The following is a 17,089-nucleotide window of genomic DNA, read 5'->3' as shown; positions in this document are numbered from 1 at the left end:
GCGGGAGGAAGGCTGCAGCTGCCTGGAGTCTCAGCAGAGATGGTGTCAGTGGACGACACTCTGATGGGGGAGAGAGGGGGCAGGGCCTTGTGGGATGCACAGCTACTGCTGTCTGCGTGGCAGAGCAGCCACGTGGCTGCAGAAAGAGCCTGTCAGTCGGGCCAGACCCTGGTACTCGATGGAGGAGGAGGCGCCTTGAAGACCATCTGGCCCACCCTTCGTTGTGAAGATGAGAGCGCCAAGCCCAGGAGGCACTGTGGCCGTCTTAAGGTCACAGAGGTCGGTGCAAAGGCAGAGGTGGAGCCAGGCCTGCAGGGGGCAGCTCGTGGGCACCCCCGGCCCTGCCCCTCATGCTGTGACTTCAGGCACGCATGCTCTCTGAGATCCCACTTCCTCCTGCACACCAGTGCTGTGGGCCTTGTCCTCCACAGATGGTTGTGGGGTGAAATGACAGGATCACGATGCTACTGCTGCAGGGCACCCCACATTTAAGATGTGCCTGGCGTGGCTCTGAGGGCTTTACGTGTACTAACACATGTTAAGCCACCCGCACCCTGAAGGTGCTGTTATTAACCCCCATTTCACAGAGGAGGACACTGAGTCCCCAGGAGGTCACACAGGGAGCGGTGGAGCCAGCCCACTCCTGTCTGACTCAGCACACACCCTCCTCTCAGGCCCCCCATGTTTGGAATCTCAGGGTCACGTGTCTGTTTCACCCACAGCCGGCAGGACGAGGCCCGGGGCTCCCGGTCGGTCTGCAGGGGAGCAGAGTGTGGAGGCGGGGAGGGGGGCCGCGGGCCAGCCAGGCTCCTGACCTACTGGGAGGCTGGTTTTTATGACCGCGGGCTCCGGGATCTTCCAGAGGCCGCTGTCCTCGTCCCAGCAGGACTCGCGCCTGACCCGCTCCAGGTTGCTGTAGTTGCAGTCCCGGCGGATGAGCGGCTGCACCAGCTCCAGCAGCTGCTGGAAGAACAGGAAGTCCCGTTCCTGCCGGCGGATGGTGGCCAAGTAGTCGATCTTCTCGAGCTCAAACTCCGACTGCAGGTCCTTGATCTCCACTTCTGCCGCCCGAAGCTGGAAACGAGGCGTTTCGAGTGCTCAGTTCGCTCAGTGGCTTTCAGCGTATTGAGATGTGTGCGGCCATTATCCAGTCACCCAGAGAGACCCCGTACTCATCGGCCATTCCCCTCTTCTCCCAACCCCAGCCCTGGGCAACCGCCAGTCCACTTCCTGTCTATAAATGTGCTTATTCTGGACATTTTGTCTGAATGAAATCATGGACTCTGTCATCTTTTGTGTCTGGCTTCTCTCACGAAACACAGTGTTTTCAAGGCTCACCATGTTGTGTCTTGTATCAGTACTTCCTTTTATGCCAATATCCCCTTGGGTGACTATGCCACAGTCCTTACATGTATGCTTGTTTCGGGCTATAATGAATAATGCTGCTATGAACGTCAGTGTACAAGTTTTTGTGTGGACATATTTTCATCTCTCTCGAGTGTAACTTCTGTGTCGTTATGAAATAAACAGAAGAGAGCTACCACAAGAAACAGGAAATGTAAGTCAGTGCATTTCAGAAGACACCCCCCCCCCACACACACACATAGCACTAGGGCACAGAGCCAGACATTAAAACGCAACACAACACCCCGATGTGAATAAAAATGCCTTCGACGGGTAGGCACAGATAGGTTGAGTGTGGACCTATGAATTGGAGGTCATGGTTCAATCCCTGGTCAAGGGCACATGCCCGGCTTGTGGGATGTGCAGGAGGCAGCCAATCAATGACTCTCTCTCATTATTGATGTTTCTCTCTCTCCCTCCCTCTCCCTTCCTCTCTGAAACCAATGGGGAGGAAAAAAAAAAAAAAATATATATATATATATATATATATATATATATATATATATATATTTTTTTTTTTTTTTTTAAATATACTTTATTGATTTCTCACAGAGAGGAAGGGAAAGGGATAGATAGCCAGAAACATTGATGAGAGAGAATCATCGACTAGCTGCCTCCTGCACACCCCCCACCGGGGATGTGCCCACAACCAATGTACATGCCCTTGACCGGAATCGAACCCGGGACCTTTCAGTCTGCAGACCGACTCTCTATCCACTGAGCCAAACGGTTTCGGATATATATATATAAAAAGTAAGCCCCAGGACAGCAGACACACCTGCCCCTGTGGCTGCTTCCACAGCAGGGAGGGCACAGTGGGCACTAACATGCTGTGAAAGGGTGAATGAGTGCCGCCTGGAGCCATGGGGCAGAGGGGCAGGGCAGTGGCGCCTCCGGGGCCTCACCTTCCTCTGCATCTTCTCCAGCAGCTTGCTCTTGGCCCGCACCTCCTCCTGGATGGAGTCGTACACGTTGAGCAGCACCCACTCCCCGCTGTCCTCGTCCGATTTCTGCAGCGCGGCCACCAGCTGCTTCCGGCGCTCGTCCGCGTAGCGCTTCCGCCGCCTGTGCTTCTCCTTCAGGTCCTTGTTCTTGGCCTGCTCCCCGCCGACCACCTGCTGCTCCAGCAGCTGCAGCCTGCCGGCGGGGAGGAGAGCACGCGTGACGGGACCCGCGGTCACTGAGCACCCGCCGTCCAGCGGGACCCACGGGGCCCTCCCACCACCCCGCTCCCACAGGCCTCACTGAGGCTCCGAGAGGGAGGCCCAGGTTCAGGGCCAGAACCGGGTTCCTACCAGACCTCACTCTACAGGGCAGTGGCTGTGCCCACAGGAAGGGTGAGGATCTCCCCTGGACCCCAAGCTCACTGCCCGCCGCCCGCCACCCAGAGCTGATGGGCGGCAGCAGCCTGGCGACGGGAAGAAAGCTGGCCCCTGGGAGATCCCCACAGCCAGCGGCCGCGGGCTCATGGAGTGCAGCCAGCCAGCCAGACAGACAGACAGCCACCCAGCCAGACAGAGACCAGTCCGCTGCTCCCACTGACCCACAGACTCTCAGAAGCAATCCCAGCCCGCTCCTGGACACAGAGCCCATCAGGCTGGAGGACTGGGGTGGGGCTGGCCAAATGGTGAAGGTGGCCAAAAGGTGCCAGCCTCCAGGTATAAATTACTCCTGGGGCTAAAACCGGTGTGGCTCAGTGGACAGAGCGTCGGTCTGCGGACTGAAAGGTCCCACGTTCGATTTCAAGGGCTGTGTCTTGGTTGCAGGCACATCCCCAGTAGGGGTTGCGCAGGAGGCAGCTTCTAGCTCTCTGTCCCTCTCCCTTCCTCTCTGTGAAAAATCAATAAAATATATATATTTTTAAATAACTCCTGGCATGCCCCGTGCAGCACAGAGACCAGAGGTAAAACCCTGTCCGCACATCTGACAGCTGTTCAGAGATAAATTGTATGAGTCCTCCTCACCAGGAAGACGTTGCGGTAACTGTGACGCCAGATGTTACCTAGACTCACGCTGGCAAACTTCTCGCAATGGATACAGACACGGAATCAGTACATAGCATGCCTGACACACGTATGTGTCCATCCCACCTCAGTTTTTAATGCAAAAGAAACACATCCAGCCGAAACCGGTTTGGCTCAATGGTAGAGCGTCGGTCTGCGGACTGGCAGGTCCCAGGTTCAATTCCGGTGAGGGGCATGTACGTTGGTTGCGGGCACATCCCCGGTAGGGGGTGTGCAAGAGGCAGCTGGTCGATGTTTCTCTCTCATCGACGTTTCTAGCTCTCTATTCTCTCTCCCTTCCTCTCTGTGAAAAATCAATAAAATATATATATAAAAAAAAAGAAACACATTCAGCACACAATGTTTCATCAGATGGAGACATGTATAATACATTTTAAAAATATTTATATCCAAAATGTTAATTTTGTTTAAGAATTCTGCCCTTTATTTTATTTTTCTTTAAATATATTTTATTGCCGAAACCGGTTTGGCTCAATGGATAGAGCATCGGCTTGGGGACTGAAGGGTCCCGGGTTCGATTCCGATTCCGGTCAAGGGCATGTACCTTGGTTGCGGGCATATCTCCAGTAGGGGGTGTGCAAGAGGCAGCTGGTCGATGTTTCTCTCTCGTCGATGTTTCTAGCTCTCTATCTCTCTCCCTTCCTCTATGTAAAAAATCAATAAAATATATATATATATATATATATTAGAGATATATATAGATATAGAGCTAGAAATATCTATATATATATAGATAGAGAGCTAGAAACATCAACGAGAGAGAAACATCGACCAGCTGCCTCCTGCACACCCCCCACCGGGGATGTGCCCGCAACCAATGTACATGCCCCTGACCAGAATCGAACCTGGGACCTTTCAGTCAACAGACCAACGCTCTACCACTGAGCCAAACCGGCTTTGGCTGCCCTTTATTTTTTAAAAAAATGTATTTTATTGATTTCAGAGAGGAAGGGAGAAGGAGAGAGACATCACTGATAAGAGAATCACTGATCGGCTGCCTCACGCACGCCCCCTACTGGGGATCGAGCCCAAAACCAGGGCATGTGCCCTTGACCAGAATCAAACCCAGGACCCTTCAGTCGGCAGCGGACACTCTATCCACTGAGCCATAGCGGCCAGGGCCAGTTCTGCTCTTTAAAGAACAGGCTGTGAGGAGCCACAGGAAAGCGTTTCAGACGTTGCTTGTTCCACAGGGACGCGGCCTCATAACCACCGCCCGCCGCCCGGACTGATGGCAGCGGCAGGGCAGGCCGGCATCCACACAGGCCGGGCGTGCTCCGGGGCCAGAGGGATGTGCAGGGGGATCGGGAAGGCTCTACGGGCACCCCCACACCGGGCACAGCTCCTTCCCGCCCCGGAGGGGTCCCGCCGGCCCCCGCTGGGCGCTTACCGGGCGATCACCTGCTGCTGGTCCACCATGGGCATCAGGGCGTCGGTCACCTCCACGCCCACACTGTCCCTCCTTGGACCTGCCGTGGGCAGCAGGGGCAGCGCCTCGGCCTCGGGCCCCCCGCCGGGCTCCGCTGCCCACGCCTTGTCTTTGTCGCCTTCCAGGCCCGGGTCAGCCTCCTGAGAGACAGAGACCTCAGTGAGGTGGGGGGCAGCCGGCAGAGGCTCACCGCGGCCTCCATCTGCCCCCCCCCTCTGGGCATCATGGCCGTCACATGGGGGGGGGGGTCACCTCTGGCTGAGGGACACCAGTTACACAGAAATCAGCTACCAAGCCCCTCTGCTGCCATTCCCCCAGCACCCGCTCCCTCCCTCTCCCGCCCGTTGGAGGCTGCCAGGCCGGCTCCTGTGGGTACAAACTCAGCTCAGCCCTTTCCGGTTACAGCCCCTCAGGGGGCCCCAGTTTCTTCCATGGCCTGCCCGCCCTCTGTGCCCACCCCCTGCCACCCCGTCCACCTGCTGTTCCTCCAGCCTCGCTTTCTGTTGCTGAGAAAGCCAAGCCCTTTGCAGCCACAGGACTCGGGCATCTGCTCTCCCCGGGCAGGTCCCTCCTCGGGTCCCTCTCAGGGTCACCTCACAGAGGGCACCCCAGCTACCCCTCTGCCGCCCGCCAAGAACGAGCCACCTGCCGGCTCCTACCCGGTGCGCAGGTCCGGAGGTCGGCGGGTAGTTTGCTCTCTCCAAAAACGTAAGTAGGTTTAAAGCCTTCCTCTCGCTCCCTGCGGCCGGCTGTGCTTTCTTAGGCAGAAAAGGGTGGGGTCTGAGAGCAGCAGTGGCCCTCGGTGGGGTCCCTGACAGCGCCCCAGGCCCCACTCCCCACCACACTAGGCCCCTCTGCCTCAGACAAAGGTTCCGAGGTGGAGGGAAGCTGGAAAGTCCCAGCTAACAGTGGCCTCTTATTAACCGTTAGTAAGAGGTCTGACAGAGCCTCTGGCTTGTGATGGCTTTGCAATGGCCGCCTCTGATGAGCTGGGGTGGGTGGGGTGGGCGAGGGTGGTTGTCCTGTATTATGAATGAAAAAATTGAGGCCGGAGAGGGTGGGGACAGTGGAGGGTCTCAGGAGGGACCGGGCCCTCCCAGTGCACAGCCCGCCGGCCCAGGGTACTCACTGTCTCTGGCAGGAGGCCGCCCTCTGCCTCAGCTTCAGCCCCCAAGTCACCGGGCTCAGGGACATCTGTCAGGGAGGGGTGCTTGCAGGGGGGGCGGGTGGGAGAGGAGGGACGGTGGGGCCACAGTCAGCCTCTGCTGTCCCGCCCCGGCCTCCCCTGTGGCTCCCCACCCCCAGCACCCCCTCTTCCTGCCTGTCACTGAGGAGAGAAGGGCGGGAACAAGAGTGATGAGATGAAGGGGAAAACAGGGAAGAGAGGAAGCAGGAAGCCGAGACAGGCACCTGCTGCCCTGCCTCACAGGAAGCACTCATCAGCCCATTTTACAGATGAAGAAACTAGGCCCAGAGAGCAACTGCCCAAGGTCACACAACTGAGTGGCACAGCCAGGACCTAGACCCAGTTCTGTCTGATTCAAAGGCCTGTGCTCTGTGTACACACACACACACACACACACACACACACACGGAAAGAAAAGGCAAGGAAAAGAAAGAAACAAACAAAAAAGGAAGACATTTCACCCTAGCTGGCATGGCTCAGTGGATAGAGTGTCAACCTGCAGACTGAAGAGTCCTGGGTTCAATCCGGTCAAGGGCATATGTCCAGGTTACCAGCTTGATCCCCAGTAGGGGGCTGCAGGAGGCAGCCAGTCAATGATTCTCTCTCATCATTGATGTTTCTATCTCTCTCTCCCTCTCCCTTCCTCTTTGAAATAAAGAAAAATACTTTAAAAAATAAAAAAGGAGCCGAAACCAGTTTGGCTCAGTGGATAGAGCGTCGGTCTGTGGACCGAAAGGTCCCCGGTTCGATTCCGGTAAAGGGCATGTACATTGGTTGCGGGCACATGCCCGGTAGGGGGTGTGCAGGAGGCAGCTGGTCGATGTTTCTCTCCCATAGATGTTTCTAGCTCTCTATCCCTCTTTCCTCCTCTCTGTAAAAAATCAATAAAATATATATTTTTAAAAAATTAAAAAATAAATAAATAAAAATAAAAAAAATTTTAAAAAGGAGCTGAAACTGGTTTGGCTCAGTGGATAGAGTGTCAGTCTGTGGACCGAAAGGTCCCAGGTTCGATTCCGGTCAAGGGCATGTACCTTGGTTGTGGGCACATCCCCAGTAGAGGGTGTGCAAGAGGCAGCTGATTGATGTTTCTCTCTCATCGATGTTTCTAACTCTCTATCCCTCTCTCTTCCTCTCTGTAAAAAATCAATAAAATATATTTTTTTAAATAATAAGATAAAATAAAAAAGAAAAACATTTCAACATTTAAAAAATAGTTGGGAAGTGAGAGGACTGACACAGCGGCAGGATGGAAAAGGAGCAGAGTGGCCGGATTCCTGCATGCTCCCCAAGTGGTAGCTGGGGCCCCGCAGACCCAGCCCAGCCTGCTCCCGGAACCCGAGAGAGCACGAGGGTGGACCTCAGGCCTGGAAGCTCAGTGTAACCGCGGCAACTCAGCCAATCCTGTGCAGGTGGCCCTTCATCAGCGGAGCAGGTGCCCACCGGGCACAGCCTTGCATCTTGATCCCAACTCCCCTGCCCACTTACAGAGCACGACACAGAGCCCGTCTCTCCCAGACCCCTGGACGGGAGTGCCCTGAGCCGCCACAGGCTGGAGCCCCCACAGAGAGGGGGTTCGGAGCTGGAGCCGCAGCTGGAGCCGTCCATCCCGTGCGCCCAGGGACCCCGCCTCCCAGCCGGGCTCTGCACGGCATCGGCTACCTGCACGGGGACCTCGGGTGCCTCCTCCGGGGGCGTGTCGGCCAGGGCCGCCGTGGACGAGAGCCTGGCCAGCTTGGCCTCCACCTCAGCGAGCGGGTCGTGCAGGCCCGGGAACAGCTCCAGGGGCATCAGCGGGGGCTCCTCCTCCTGCAGGAAGGGCTCCCCGGCCAGCAGGGCCTCCTGGCTGAGCTCATCCTGGAAGCACTTGCCCTTGGCCCCCGCCGCGGGCACCGCGGGCAGCTCCAGGAGCCCAGGGAGGGCCCCGGGCGCGGGGGGCTCCTCCAGGGCGGACCCCTCATCGGACCCCAGGGAGCTCTCGGACTGGGCGGTCTCGGCCCGGGGCGGGTCCTCGCGCTGGGCAGGAAGCCCAGCCCAGGGGACCCCCTCGCTGGGCGGAGCGGCGCTTCTGGAGTGCGTCCCGGGCTTCACCGGCGGCTCGTACTGGAAGGCGGGTGTGTACTCGGAGACGTTGGCGAACTCGGCCTTGGACATGACCTCGGCGTTGAAGAGGACCTTGGCCTTCAGGACGGCCTCTGCAGAGCGGGACCTTCCCTTAGCTCCTCAGAGGCTGGAATGAGGAGGCCTTTCCTGGAAGCTGGCCCAAACCCACCACCTCCAAGAGACCGCCCGAGGAGTCAGAGCCCTCAGGCCCCCCGTTATCAGTTCCCATCTCTGCCCCAGCCCTCTCCCCCAGCAGGACTCAGACCCTGTCTCCTTCCCCCTCTTCCAGGAAGCCTTCCCTGACCAGCCCGCCCGCGGTTTCTCCATCCTCTGCCCTCCCCAGCGGGTAAGTGCTGGGCTCTTACCGCCTGCCTTGGGACTGCTTTTAACACGCAAGCCTGTGGGTCTCACTGCCTCCCCGGGTGAGAGCTGATGACCAGGTCTCACCCCCACATCCCGAAGGGGTCCCCGGGGAAGTGCCCAGCTCCAGGCCCTTGTCCACAGGATGGATGTGCTAGACCCGGGGGAGTTAAAGGAACACTGTGGATGAATGTTAGACCGACTAAAATCACTCAGAGAACAGCATTCAGACTGGGCAGGAGGGAGCTCTCTGAGGGGCAGAAAATGCTAGCACCTGCCTCGCCCTTCCTCTGGGTGTGCACGGGGCGTGGCATCTTCCTGCCAGCCTGGACCGACTCTGACCACACAGGCCTCCCTGGCGCTCCCAGCTCCGGGCACTGGACCACCTCCCTACATCCCTCTGCCTCTGTGCCGCGTGTGTCTGGCTCCCCTGAGACATTTCGGACGCTCCCTAGCTCAGTGGCCTGAACCTGTCCAAACCTCAGTGAGTCCCTCCTCCCTGAGGACCTACCCAGGGCCTGGCACACAGCAGTGCCCAATAAACAGTGCTGATGACGTGTCCGATATCGTCACCATTACAGGATGGATTTTACAATGCTTGGGTGAGACTAGGAAGCCTGGGCTGCCACGGGTGTTTGGGTGATAGTGATGAAGTGGAACATTCTAGAATGTCAAAAAAAGGAAGACAAAAACGCCCAGCTGGGTGTGGCTTAGCGGTTGAGCATTGACCCAGGAACCAAAAGGTCACCGGTTCAATTCCTGGTCAGGGCACATGCCTGGGTTGAGGGCTTGATCCCCATTGTAGGATGTGCAAAAGGCAGGTGATCAATGATTCTCTCTCATCATTGATGTTTCTCTCTCTCTCTCCTCCCTTCCTCTATGAAATCAATAATAAAATATATATGTAATATATATATATATATATATATATATATATATCCCCTATATCAGTGTTTCCCAACCTTCTCTCATGATGAGAATCACCTGGTGGAGTTGTTAAAACACAGATTCCTGAATCCCAACTAAGAAGTGCTAAACTAGAATTTTTGGGAACATATAGGTAAAATTGTATACTTAACTAGTGCTCTAACACAGATGTTATATACAGAGCACTAAGTTAGGTATGCAATTTTACCTATATGTTCTCAAAAATTCTAGTTTAGCACTTCTTAGTTGGGATTCAGGAATCTGTGTTTTAACAACTCCACCAGGTGATTCTCATCATGAGAGAAGGTTGGGAAACACTGCCCTATATAATAAAAGGCTAATAAGCAAATTGATTGAATGGCAGAACTCACTATGATGTGTACTGACCACCAGGGGTCAGATGCTCACCACAGGTTCATGGCTGATGAGTGCAGCAGCGGTGGCGGGAGCCTCTACCTCCTTCACGCACAGCAGCGCTAAGGATGTCCAACTTCCAGCTTAGCCTAAGCCGGCAGTCAGACATCCCCTAAGGGCTCCCAGACTGCGAGCAGGTGCAGGCCAGGCTAAGGGACACCCTCCAACACTGCATGAATTTCGTGCACCAGGCCATATATATATATGGACTAAAACTTCCAGGATGGTTCAAGTTTTTACTAATGATTGAATGCTTATTATGGGCTATGGCTGCGTTGGTAACAGACAGACTCAAAAATGAGAGGAGACAGTAAAAAACGCAGAAACTCTAGAAAAGGACTTCCTCATGAAACATGGGGGATACATTACCACTCTGGACTGGCCTTGGGCGAGGGCCCCAGCCTCTGGCCAAGTGCTGTGGGTGAGAACACTGGCTCTGGGGCCAGACAGCCTGGGTTCGAATCCTGTCTCCACTCTCCCTGCTGTGACTTACCCTCTCTGTGCCTCAGCTGCCTCCTTTATAAAATGAGAGTCACTGTGGCTGCTGTGAGGAGCACACAGCACAGCGCTGGCGCGTACAAAGTGCTCTACAAGCGCCAGGCAGTGAAACGGGGCAGGAAGCAGGCTGCCCCCCGAGCCAGCGCGTCCCCAGAGCAGCGCACCTGTCTCCTTGCGCAGGCTCTCCTCCAGCGTGGACAGCTTCACGTCGTATGAGTTGCGCATGGCGGTGATGTCCTCCTCCAGCCGCGCCCTGGACTCCTGCTCCACCTTGTAGTCGGCCCGCAGCCGGGCCAGGCGCTCCTCATACTCCTGGGGGGGGGGGGGGGACGGGGGGAGAGGAGCACAGGAGGGCCAGCGTTTTATCACCATTTCAAAACACAGCCTTCAGTATGCCTTCTCTCCCCGAAGCGGTCCAGAAAATACAAGTAAGCCAAAAGAACTGAATCAAGTTGCCCGCCCAACACCAGGATAATTAATGGCTGGTGAAGGCCCTCCGGGACTTTCCGCTGTGCGTGTTTAACGGTTACCAATGCACGTGTGTGTTTGTCAACTATTTCCCCACAGCAATATATCACGAGCACCTCTTCGCATCAACGGACAGGTCTTAACCACAGGGTCCTCAACCCAGTCCTCCCTCTCCTTCCTCCAACCCTCCGAACCCGCCCGGTCCTGTCTCACACTTCAGAGCACTCTGAAGCCCACTGGCCACGAACTTGCTCACCTTCCCAGCCCCGCGCCTCCCACCCGCCTGCAGGTCCGCCCGCCCCAAAGCTCGGTGTCCTCTCCTGTGACCGTGCACGAGCCGTCTGGCACGGAGCCACCCCACCGAGGACAGCACCCTGTCGATCCCCACCTCCCTCCTACGTCACGGACTTCTCCCTCAGCTCGAGACCTTTCCCGGCAGGTCACAAAACCTGCTCCGTCACTTCCAATATTAAAGGCAACAAACCTCTTTTCCTATACCATGTGCGCCTCCAGCTACAGGGCCCGTGCCTAGAAGGTGCTCAGAAAGCGCTGATTCGAAGCCGGTTTGGCTCAGTGGTAGAGCTTCGGTCTGTGGACTGAAAGGTCCCGGGTTCGATTCCGGTCAAGGGCATGTACATTGGTTGCGGGCACATCCCCAGTAGGGGGTGTGCAAGAGGCAGCTGGTCGATGTTTCTCTCTCATCGACGTTTCTAGCTCTCTATCCCTCTCTCTTCCTCTCTGTAAAAAATCAATAAAATATATATATATATATTTTTAAATATATTTTATTGATTTTGTACAGAGAGGAAGGGAGAGAGAGAGAGAGTTAGAAACATCGATGAGAGAGAGTCATCGATCAGCTGCCTCTTGCACACCCCCTACTGGGGATATGCCCGCAACCACGGTACATGCCCTTGACCGGAATCGAACCCGGGACCCTTCAGTCCCCAAGCTGACGCTCTATCCATTGAGCCAAACCGGTCTCGGCAATAAAATATATTAAAAAAAAAAAAAGCGCTGATTCAATGGGGGCCTGAGTGCAAATCCCGGCAGTAAGGCCCCTGCACGTCCCCCCTCACAGCAGCAGGAAAGCTGATATTGCACCCGTTCTAGAGATGAGAAGCAGGCTCGAGAGCTTACGCAGCCTGCCCAAGGTCACAGAGCCCGTGAGAACCTGACTTGCAGACTGTAAAAAGCTGCATGGACCCTAGGAATCTTCTAGTTCGAAGCCTGCCCCCTAAGGCTAGGAGACTGAAGCCCACCGTCACACCTCCAGCTCGTGGCTGAGTCATTTCCTGGCCCGGCACCGTCTCCACTCACTGCACACAGGGGCCACCTCCCCAACCCCGAGCGTCCTGACTGGTCCTGGAACGGGAGGGCGAGGGGACAGGCCCTCTCGGCGCTTCCTCCACGTGTGGCTCACAGAAGGAATGCTAGGGCCAGAAAGCAGACTTGGTGGTGGTGGCTTCTGACCCAGCGTCCACTGGGCTGCCCCCTGGGGCGGAGGCAGGCACCCCCAACCCCCAGGTAGATGGACCCTGGAGCCTGCACAGCGGCTCTTCTCCCTGGTGACCACTAGGGGGCAGTGCCTTCCCACCCAACGGGTCTTCCTTGGGAAAGAAGCTTCCATCCCACCCCCAGGCCAACCCTTCCCACCCCCACTGTTTTGTGGCCAAGGTCCACCTGTTGCTGTGATTCCAGGCTCACTCTGGACCCCCAAAGTGTGGCCTCTCATTCTGTGGGCTTGGGCTCGGCACTGCTGAAGGCTGCCTCCTCACCCTGCCCCCGGGGCTCCCAGCGGGGAACAGGCAGAGCCACCGAGCTCCCACACCTTCACGGGCCAGGAGAGTCCAGCTGGGCCTCTCCCTGAGCAGTAACAGCCTCTGCCCGCCACGGGCAGCTCTGGGGACCCTGAGTCCATTTCCCCAGCACTCCAGTCCCCAGGACTGAGGCCCCCAGGCCTTATCTGACCTGTTCCCCTCGCCCCCCGAGGCTGGGCCCCAGGCCCCCACAGCCTGACCAGGCTCCCAGGCCTCAGGGCTGGTCCCACCTGAGGTCATAGTTGAGGGGCAAAGGCCCAGCAACAGACATGTCCCCAGGCCCAGGCCCTGCAGCTGATCCTGCTGGCACTGGGTTCTCCACCACGAAAAAGCCAGGGCCCTAAAGGGACTGTCAGGTGCCAAACCCTGCCACATGGGGGCCTCAGATGTGCCCTTTGGCAGGAACCCCCGGGAGCTGACAGAGCCTGGAGTTGGGGGCCGGCTGTGTTGAGTGCCCCCCGTTCCCTAACCCCAGGCATCAGCTTTGTTTTTGCAAATCAGGTGTTACCTGCCCTGCTGCTCCGGGATCCTAGGAGCCCACATGTGGGAGGAGGACTCAAGTGACAGCTTTCTCTGGGAGGCTAACACCCCACTGACCCCAGTCACATGGGCACCTAGGGGCTCCCCACGGCCCACCCCAGCTGCCCCGCTCTCCGCCCAGGCTTCCTGGCACCTGCTGCGGGAACAGCCCCTTCCCGCTGGTCTCGCACCTCTGCACAGGCACTTGCACTACCAGGAAGGCTTTCTCGGCTTCCTCCACCCCCAGCCGCCCATTCCTGCTGTGTGTGAGGAGAGACGGCGCTCCCACAGACACCCGCCCCCCTCCCTGCTCTCCCACTGAGGTGGGATGCACTGGACTCTGGCGTCCGGAACCCGAGTTCAAACCCCAGCTCTGACTCTCCTTAGCTGGGTGACCTTGGGCAAGTCATGGCCCCAGATCTCTGTGTGACCCCGAAAGGGAGGCTGGAGAGCCGGCCCCATGGTGAGGGGGTGAAAGGACATCACTCTGGAAGTGGTCTGCCGCTGGCCCACCGGCCGCCCACTCTCCCCCTGCTCCGGCTTTACCTCCCGGATCAGCTGCTTCTCGGCCTCCGTGTCAGGCTGGACCACCGGCGGGGACAATGGCTTCTCCTCGGTCTGGACAGGCTTTGGGGGCGCCTGATTGGCCAGCAGGGCTGGTGGGGGGGGGGCAGAAATGGGGGGCAGTGACCCAGATGCACGCCGTTGGCAGGAAGTAAGCAGCACTCCACAAAGACACCCACAGGCTCCTTCTAAAGGGCTTCAAAGTCTTCAGCTTATTTGAAGCGTCTCTGTGTAAAGTGCTACTCTACTCAGTCATTTAGCAAAGATTTCTTGAGCCAAAACTGGTTTGGCTCAGTGGTAGAGCATCGGTCTGCGGACTGAAAGGTCCCAGGTTCGATTCCAGTCAAAGGCATGCACATTGGTTGTGGGCACATCCCCGGTAGGGGGTGTGCAAGAGGCAGCTGGTTGATGTTTCTCTCTCACCGACGTTTCTAGCTCTCTATCTCTCTCCCTTCCTCTCTGTAAAAAATCAATAAAATATATTTAAAAAAAAAAAAAAGATTTCTTGAGCACCGCCTGCTCTAGGCCTGGGGGTGTGGCAGCAACAGAACAGACGAAGCTCACTCACCTCACCCCACGTGATGGTCTGCTGGAGCCCCCTCCCCAGGAGAGGAGGTGCCATGAGGTAGAGCCTGAATCCGATTCACCTGTGTCTCCAGTGCCCAGCACAGGTCCACACGGAGGGATGCTCAGAGAACTTTGGGTGGGTGGGTGGGTGGATGAGTGGGTAAGTGGATGGATGGATGGATGGATGGATGGATGGATGGATAAGTAGAAGGATGGATGGATGGACGGATGGATAAGTGGATGGATGGATGGATGGATGGATGGATGGATGGATGGGTAAGTGGATAGATGGATGGATAAGTAGAAGGATGGATGGATGGATGGATGGATGGATGGATGGATGGATGGATAAGTGGATGGATGGATAAGTAGAAGGATGGATGGATGGATGGATGCATGAGTGGATGGATGGATGGATGGATGGATGGATAAGTGGATGGATGGATGGATGGATGGATGAGTGGGTAAGTGGATGGACGGATGGATAAGTAGATAGATGAGTAGATGGATGATGGATGAGTGGATGGATGGATGGATAGATGAATGGATAAGTAGAAGGATGGATGGATGGATGGATGGACGGACAGACAGACAGATGATGGATCGATGAGTAGATGGATGGATGGATGGATGAGTGGGTAAGTAGAAGGAAGGAAAGAAGGAAGGAAGGAAGGAAGGAAGGGAGAGAGGAAGGGTAAATGAATGGAGGTGTGTAGAATGGATGGAGGGAGAGGAAGGTGGCTGGGGAGCTGGATGAACGGAGAGATGGACTCGGGCTCCTTTGTGCTCCCTTCCCCAGGGGCTTCTCAGACGGAAGAAACCTTGGCGCCCTGCGGCTGCAGGAACCTAGCAGACCTGCCAGGCATGATTTCCACCGGAGAGGACAGCCCACGGCCTGGGCGTGAGTGCTGCCGTCACAAGGAGCCGAGTGGGAGTGGGGTTTGGACGGGGAGTGAGTCACCCCCCTGCTGAGCAGCACAGCATCACGCTGCTGCCTCAGAGATAGCGGACAGACGGGGGGGAGGGAGGGGGGCAAGGAGCCGGCGACAGAGCCGCCCCCCACCGCCCCCTCCCCCCGCTGCCCAGCTGATGGGACAGGATGGACACGCTGGCCTCTTCCTGGGGCATCAGAGAGCAGATGCCTCTGGCTGTCACCACCCAGGGCTCTCCCTCACCGGTCCAAAGCCAGCTTCCATGACGCTGAGGACATGGGACGCTGCCTCCGGCTCTCCGGCTCGGCTGCAGGCAGGCAGACCGAGGGCCAGAGCCCTTCTCCCGGGTGCCCCGCCCCTGCCCGCCCCCTCGTCCCGGGCGCCCACCTGACAGGTTGCCGGGGCCCATCTGCTGGGCCAGGATGGCCTTGAGCCTCTTGATCTCCTCCTGGTACTCGCGCAGCAGGGCGTCCTTGGGGTCCTCGTTGATGTGCGGCTTGTTCTTGATGTTCTTGGCGCGGTTGGCGTAGCGCAGCGTGCTGAGGGTCTCGTCGTAGTTGTTGTCGGCGGGCGACAGGCAGGCCACCATCAGCGTCTTGGTGTTGCCGCCCAGCGAGTCCCGCAGCAGCCGCGTCAGCTTCGAGTCGCGGTAGGGGACGTGCTGGCAGCGCCCGTCCACCAGGGCCGAGATGACGTTGCCCAGCGCCGACAGCGACAGGTTGATCTTGGCGGCCTCCTTGAGCCGCTCCCCGGTGGCGCCCGTCTTGGACTGCCGCTCGCTGCCCGCCAGGTCCACCAGGTTCAGCTTGCCTGCCCGCAGGTGGTCCTTGCCCCGCTCGTCTGCGGGCAGACCCGGAGGAGCGGTGAGGGCCTCTGGTGGGCAGCCCTCCCCCCGTTCATGAGGGCCGCTGGCCGTCAGGCACCCCTCCCACCGAGTGCTCCCCACCCACCGAGTGCTCCCCTCCCACCGAGTGCTCCACACCCACCGAGTGCTCCCCTCCCACCGAGTGCTCCCCTCCCACTGAGTGCTCCTCTCCCACCGAGTGCTCCCCACCCAGAGTGCTCCCCTCCCACCGAGTGCTCCCCTCCCACCGAGTGCTCCTCTCCCACCGAGTGCTCCCCTCCCACCAAGTGCTCCACACCCACCGAGTGCTCCACACCCACCGAGTGCTCCCCTCCCACCGAGTGCTCCACACCCACCGAGTGCTCCCCTCCCACCGAGTGCTCCCCTCCCACCAAGGGCCTCATTTCAGCCACACAGGAGCCCCATGCAGGAGGTGCTCTGACTGTGCCCCTCTTACAGATGAGAAAACTGAGGCTCAGGAAGGGCATTTAACGTGCCCAAAGCCCACAGCTGCTCAGTGGTGGAGCCCGGTTCAGCCCCAGGACTGTCTGAGTCCTGGAAGCAGGGGCTGGGAGGTAGACTAGTCTCTGAGCAGCGGGCTTCTATGGCTCTCACAGCAGCTGCTGCATTTGGCCGGTGAGGCCAAAGGTGTGTGTGTGTGTGTGTGTGTGTGTGTGTGTGTGTGTGTGTCTGGGTCACCAGGGAGTTGTGTTCTTGCGGCAGAAAGCACTGGCTTTGGAGACTGGGACCTGGTTCCCATCCCACTTGCTGTGTGACCTTGGCAGAGCCGCGCACCTCTCTGATCCTCACTTCTCCCACCCACAAAGTGAGACTAGCCAGGGCTCCCATGACTCTGGCTGTTGGGGGTGAAGCAAACCAACAGCACGTTTCCCAGGGTCTCCGCAGGCCTGGCACAGAGCGCAGGCCCCTGGGGACGAGCCCAGTTCCGCAGCCGCCAGGACGGTGGCTGTGGCTGATGCTGCCGTTTACGCTGGGAGCAGGGGTCCCGGCACGGAGGGGCTCCAGTGCT

The 17,089-nt window shown here is 57.7% G+C and overlaps 1 protein-coding gene across 1 annotated transcript in view; it reads right to left on the bottom strand.

The window, feature by feature from the left end:
• The window catches only part of KIF17 (kinesin family member 17), a 29,583-nt gene that overhangs the window by 3,859 nt on the left and 8,635 nt on the right, over positions 1-17,089 (bottom strand). The window contains exons 5-12 of the mRNA XM_084875196.1: positions 15,603-16,055; positions 13,699-13,808; positions 10,510-10,657; positions 7,706-8,238; positions 5,987-6,067; positions 4,819-4,997; positions 2,310-2,541; positions 816-1,074 (exon numbers count right to left, since the gene is read on the bottom strand). Coding sequence (XP_084731322.1) covers positions 816-1,074; positions 2,310-2,541; positions 4,819-4,997; positions 5,987-6,067; positions 7,706-8,238; positions 10,510-10,657; positions 13,699-13,808; positions 15,603-16,055 — 1,995 coding nt within the window. The remainder of the gene's footprint in view (positions 1-815; positions 1,075-2,309; positions 2,542-4,818; positions 4,998-5,986; positions 6,068-7,705; positions 8,239-10,509; positions 10,658-13,698; positions 13,809-15,602; positions 16,056-17,089) is intronic.

This window comes from Pipistrellus hanaki, assembly GCF_964339955.1.
Source record: "Pipistrellus hanaki genome assembly, chromosome: 2".
NCBI classification, from domain to species: Eukaryota; Metazoa; Chordata; class Mammalia; order Chiroptera; family Vespertilionidae; genus Pipistrellus; species Pipistrellus hanaki.
The sequence above is the reverse complement of the archived record's forward strand: the minus strand, read 5'-3'. Positions and strand labels throughout refer to the sequence as shown.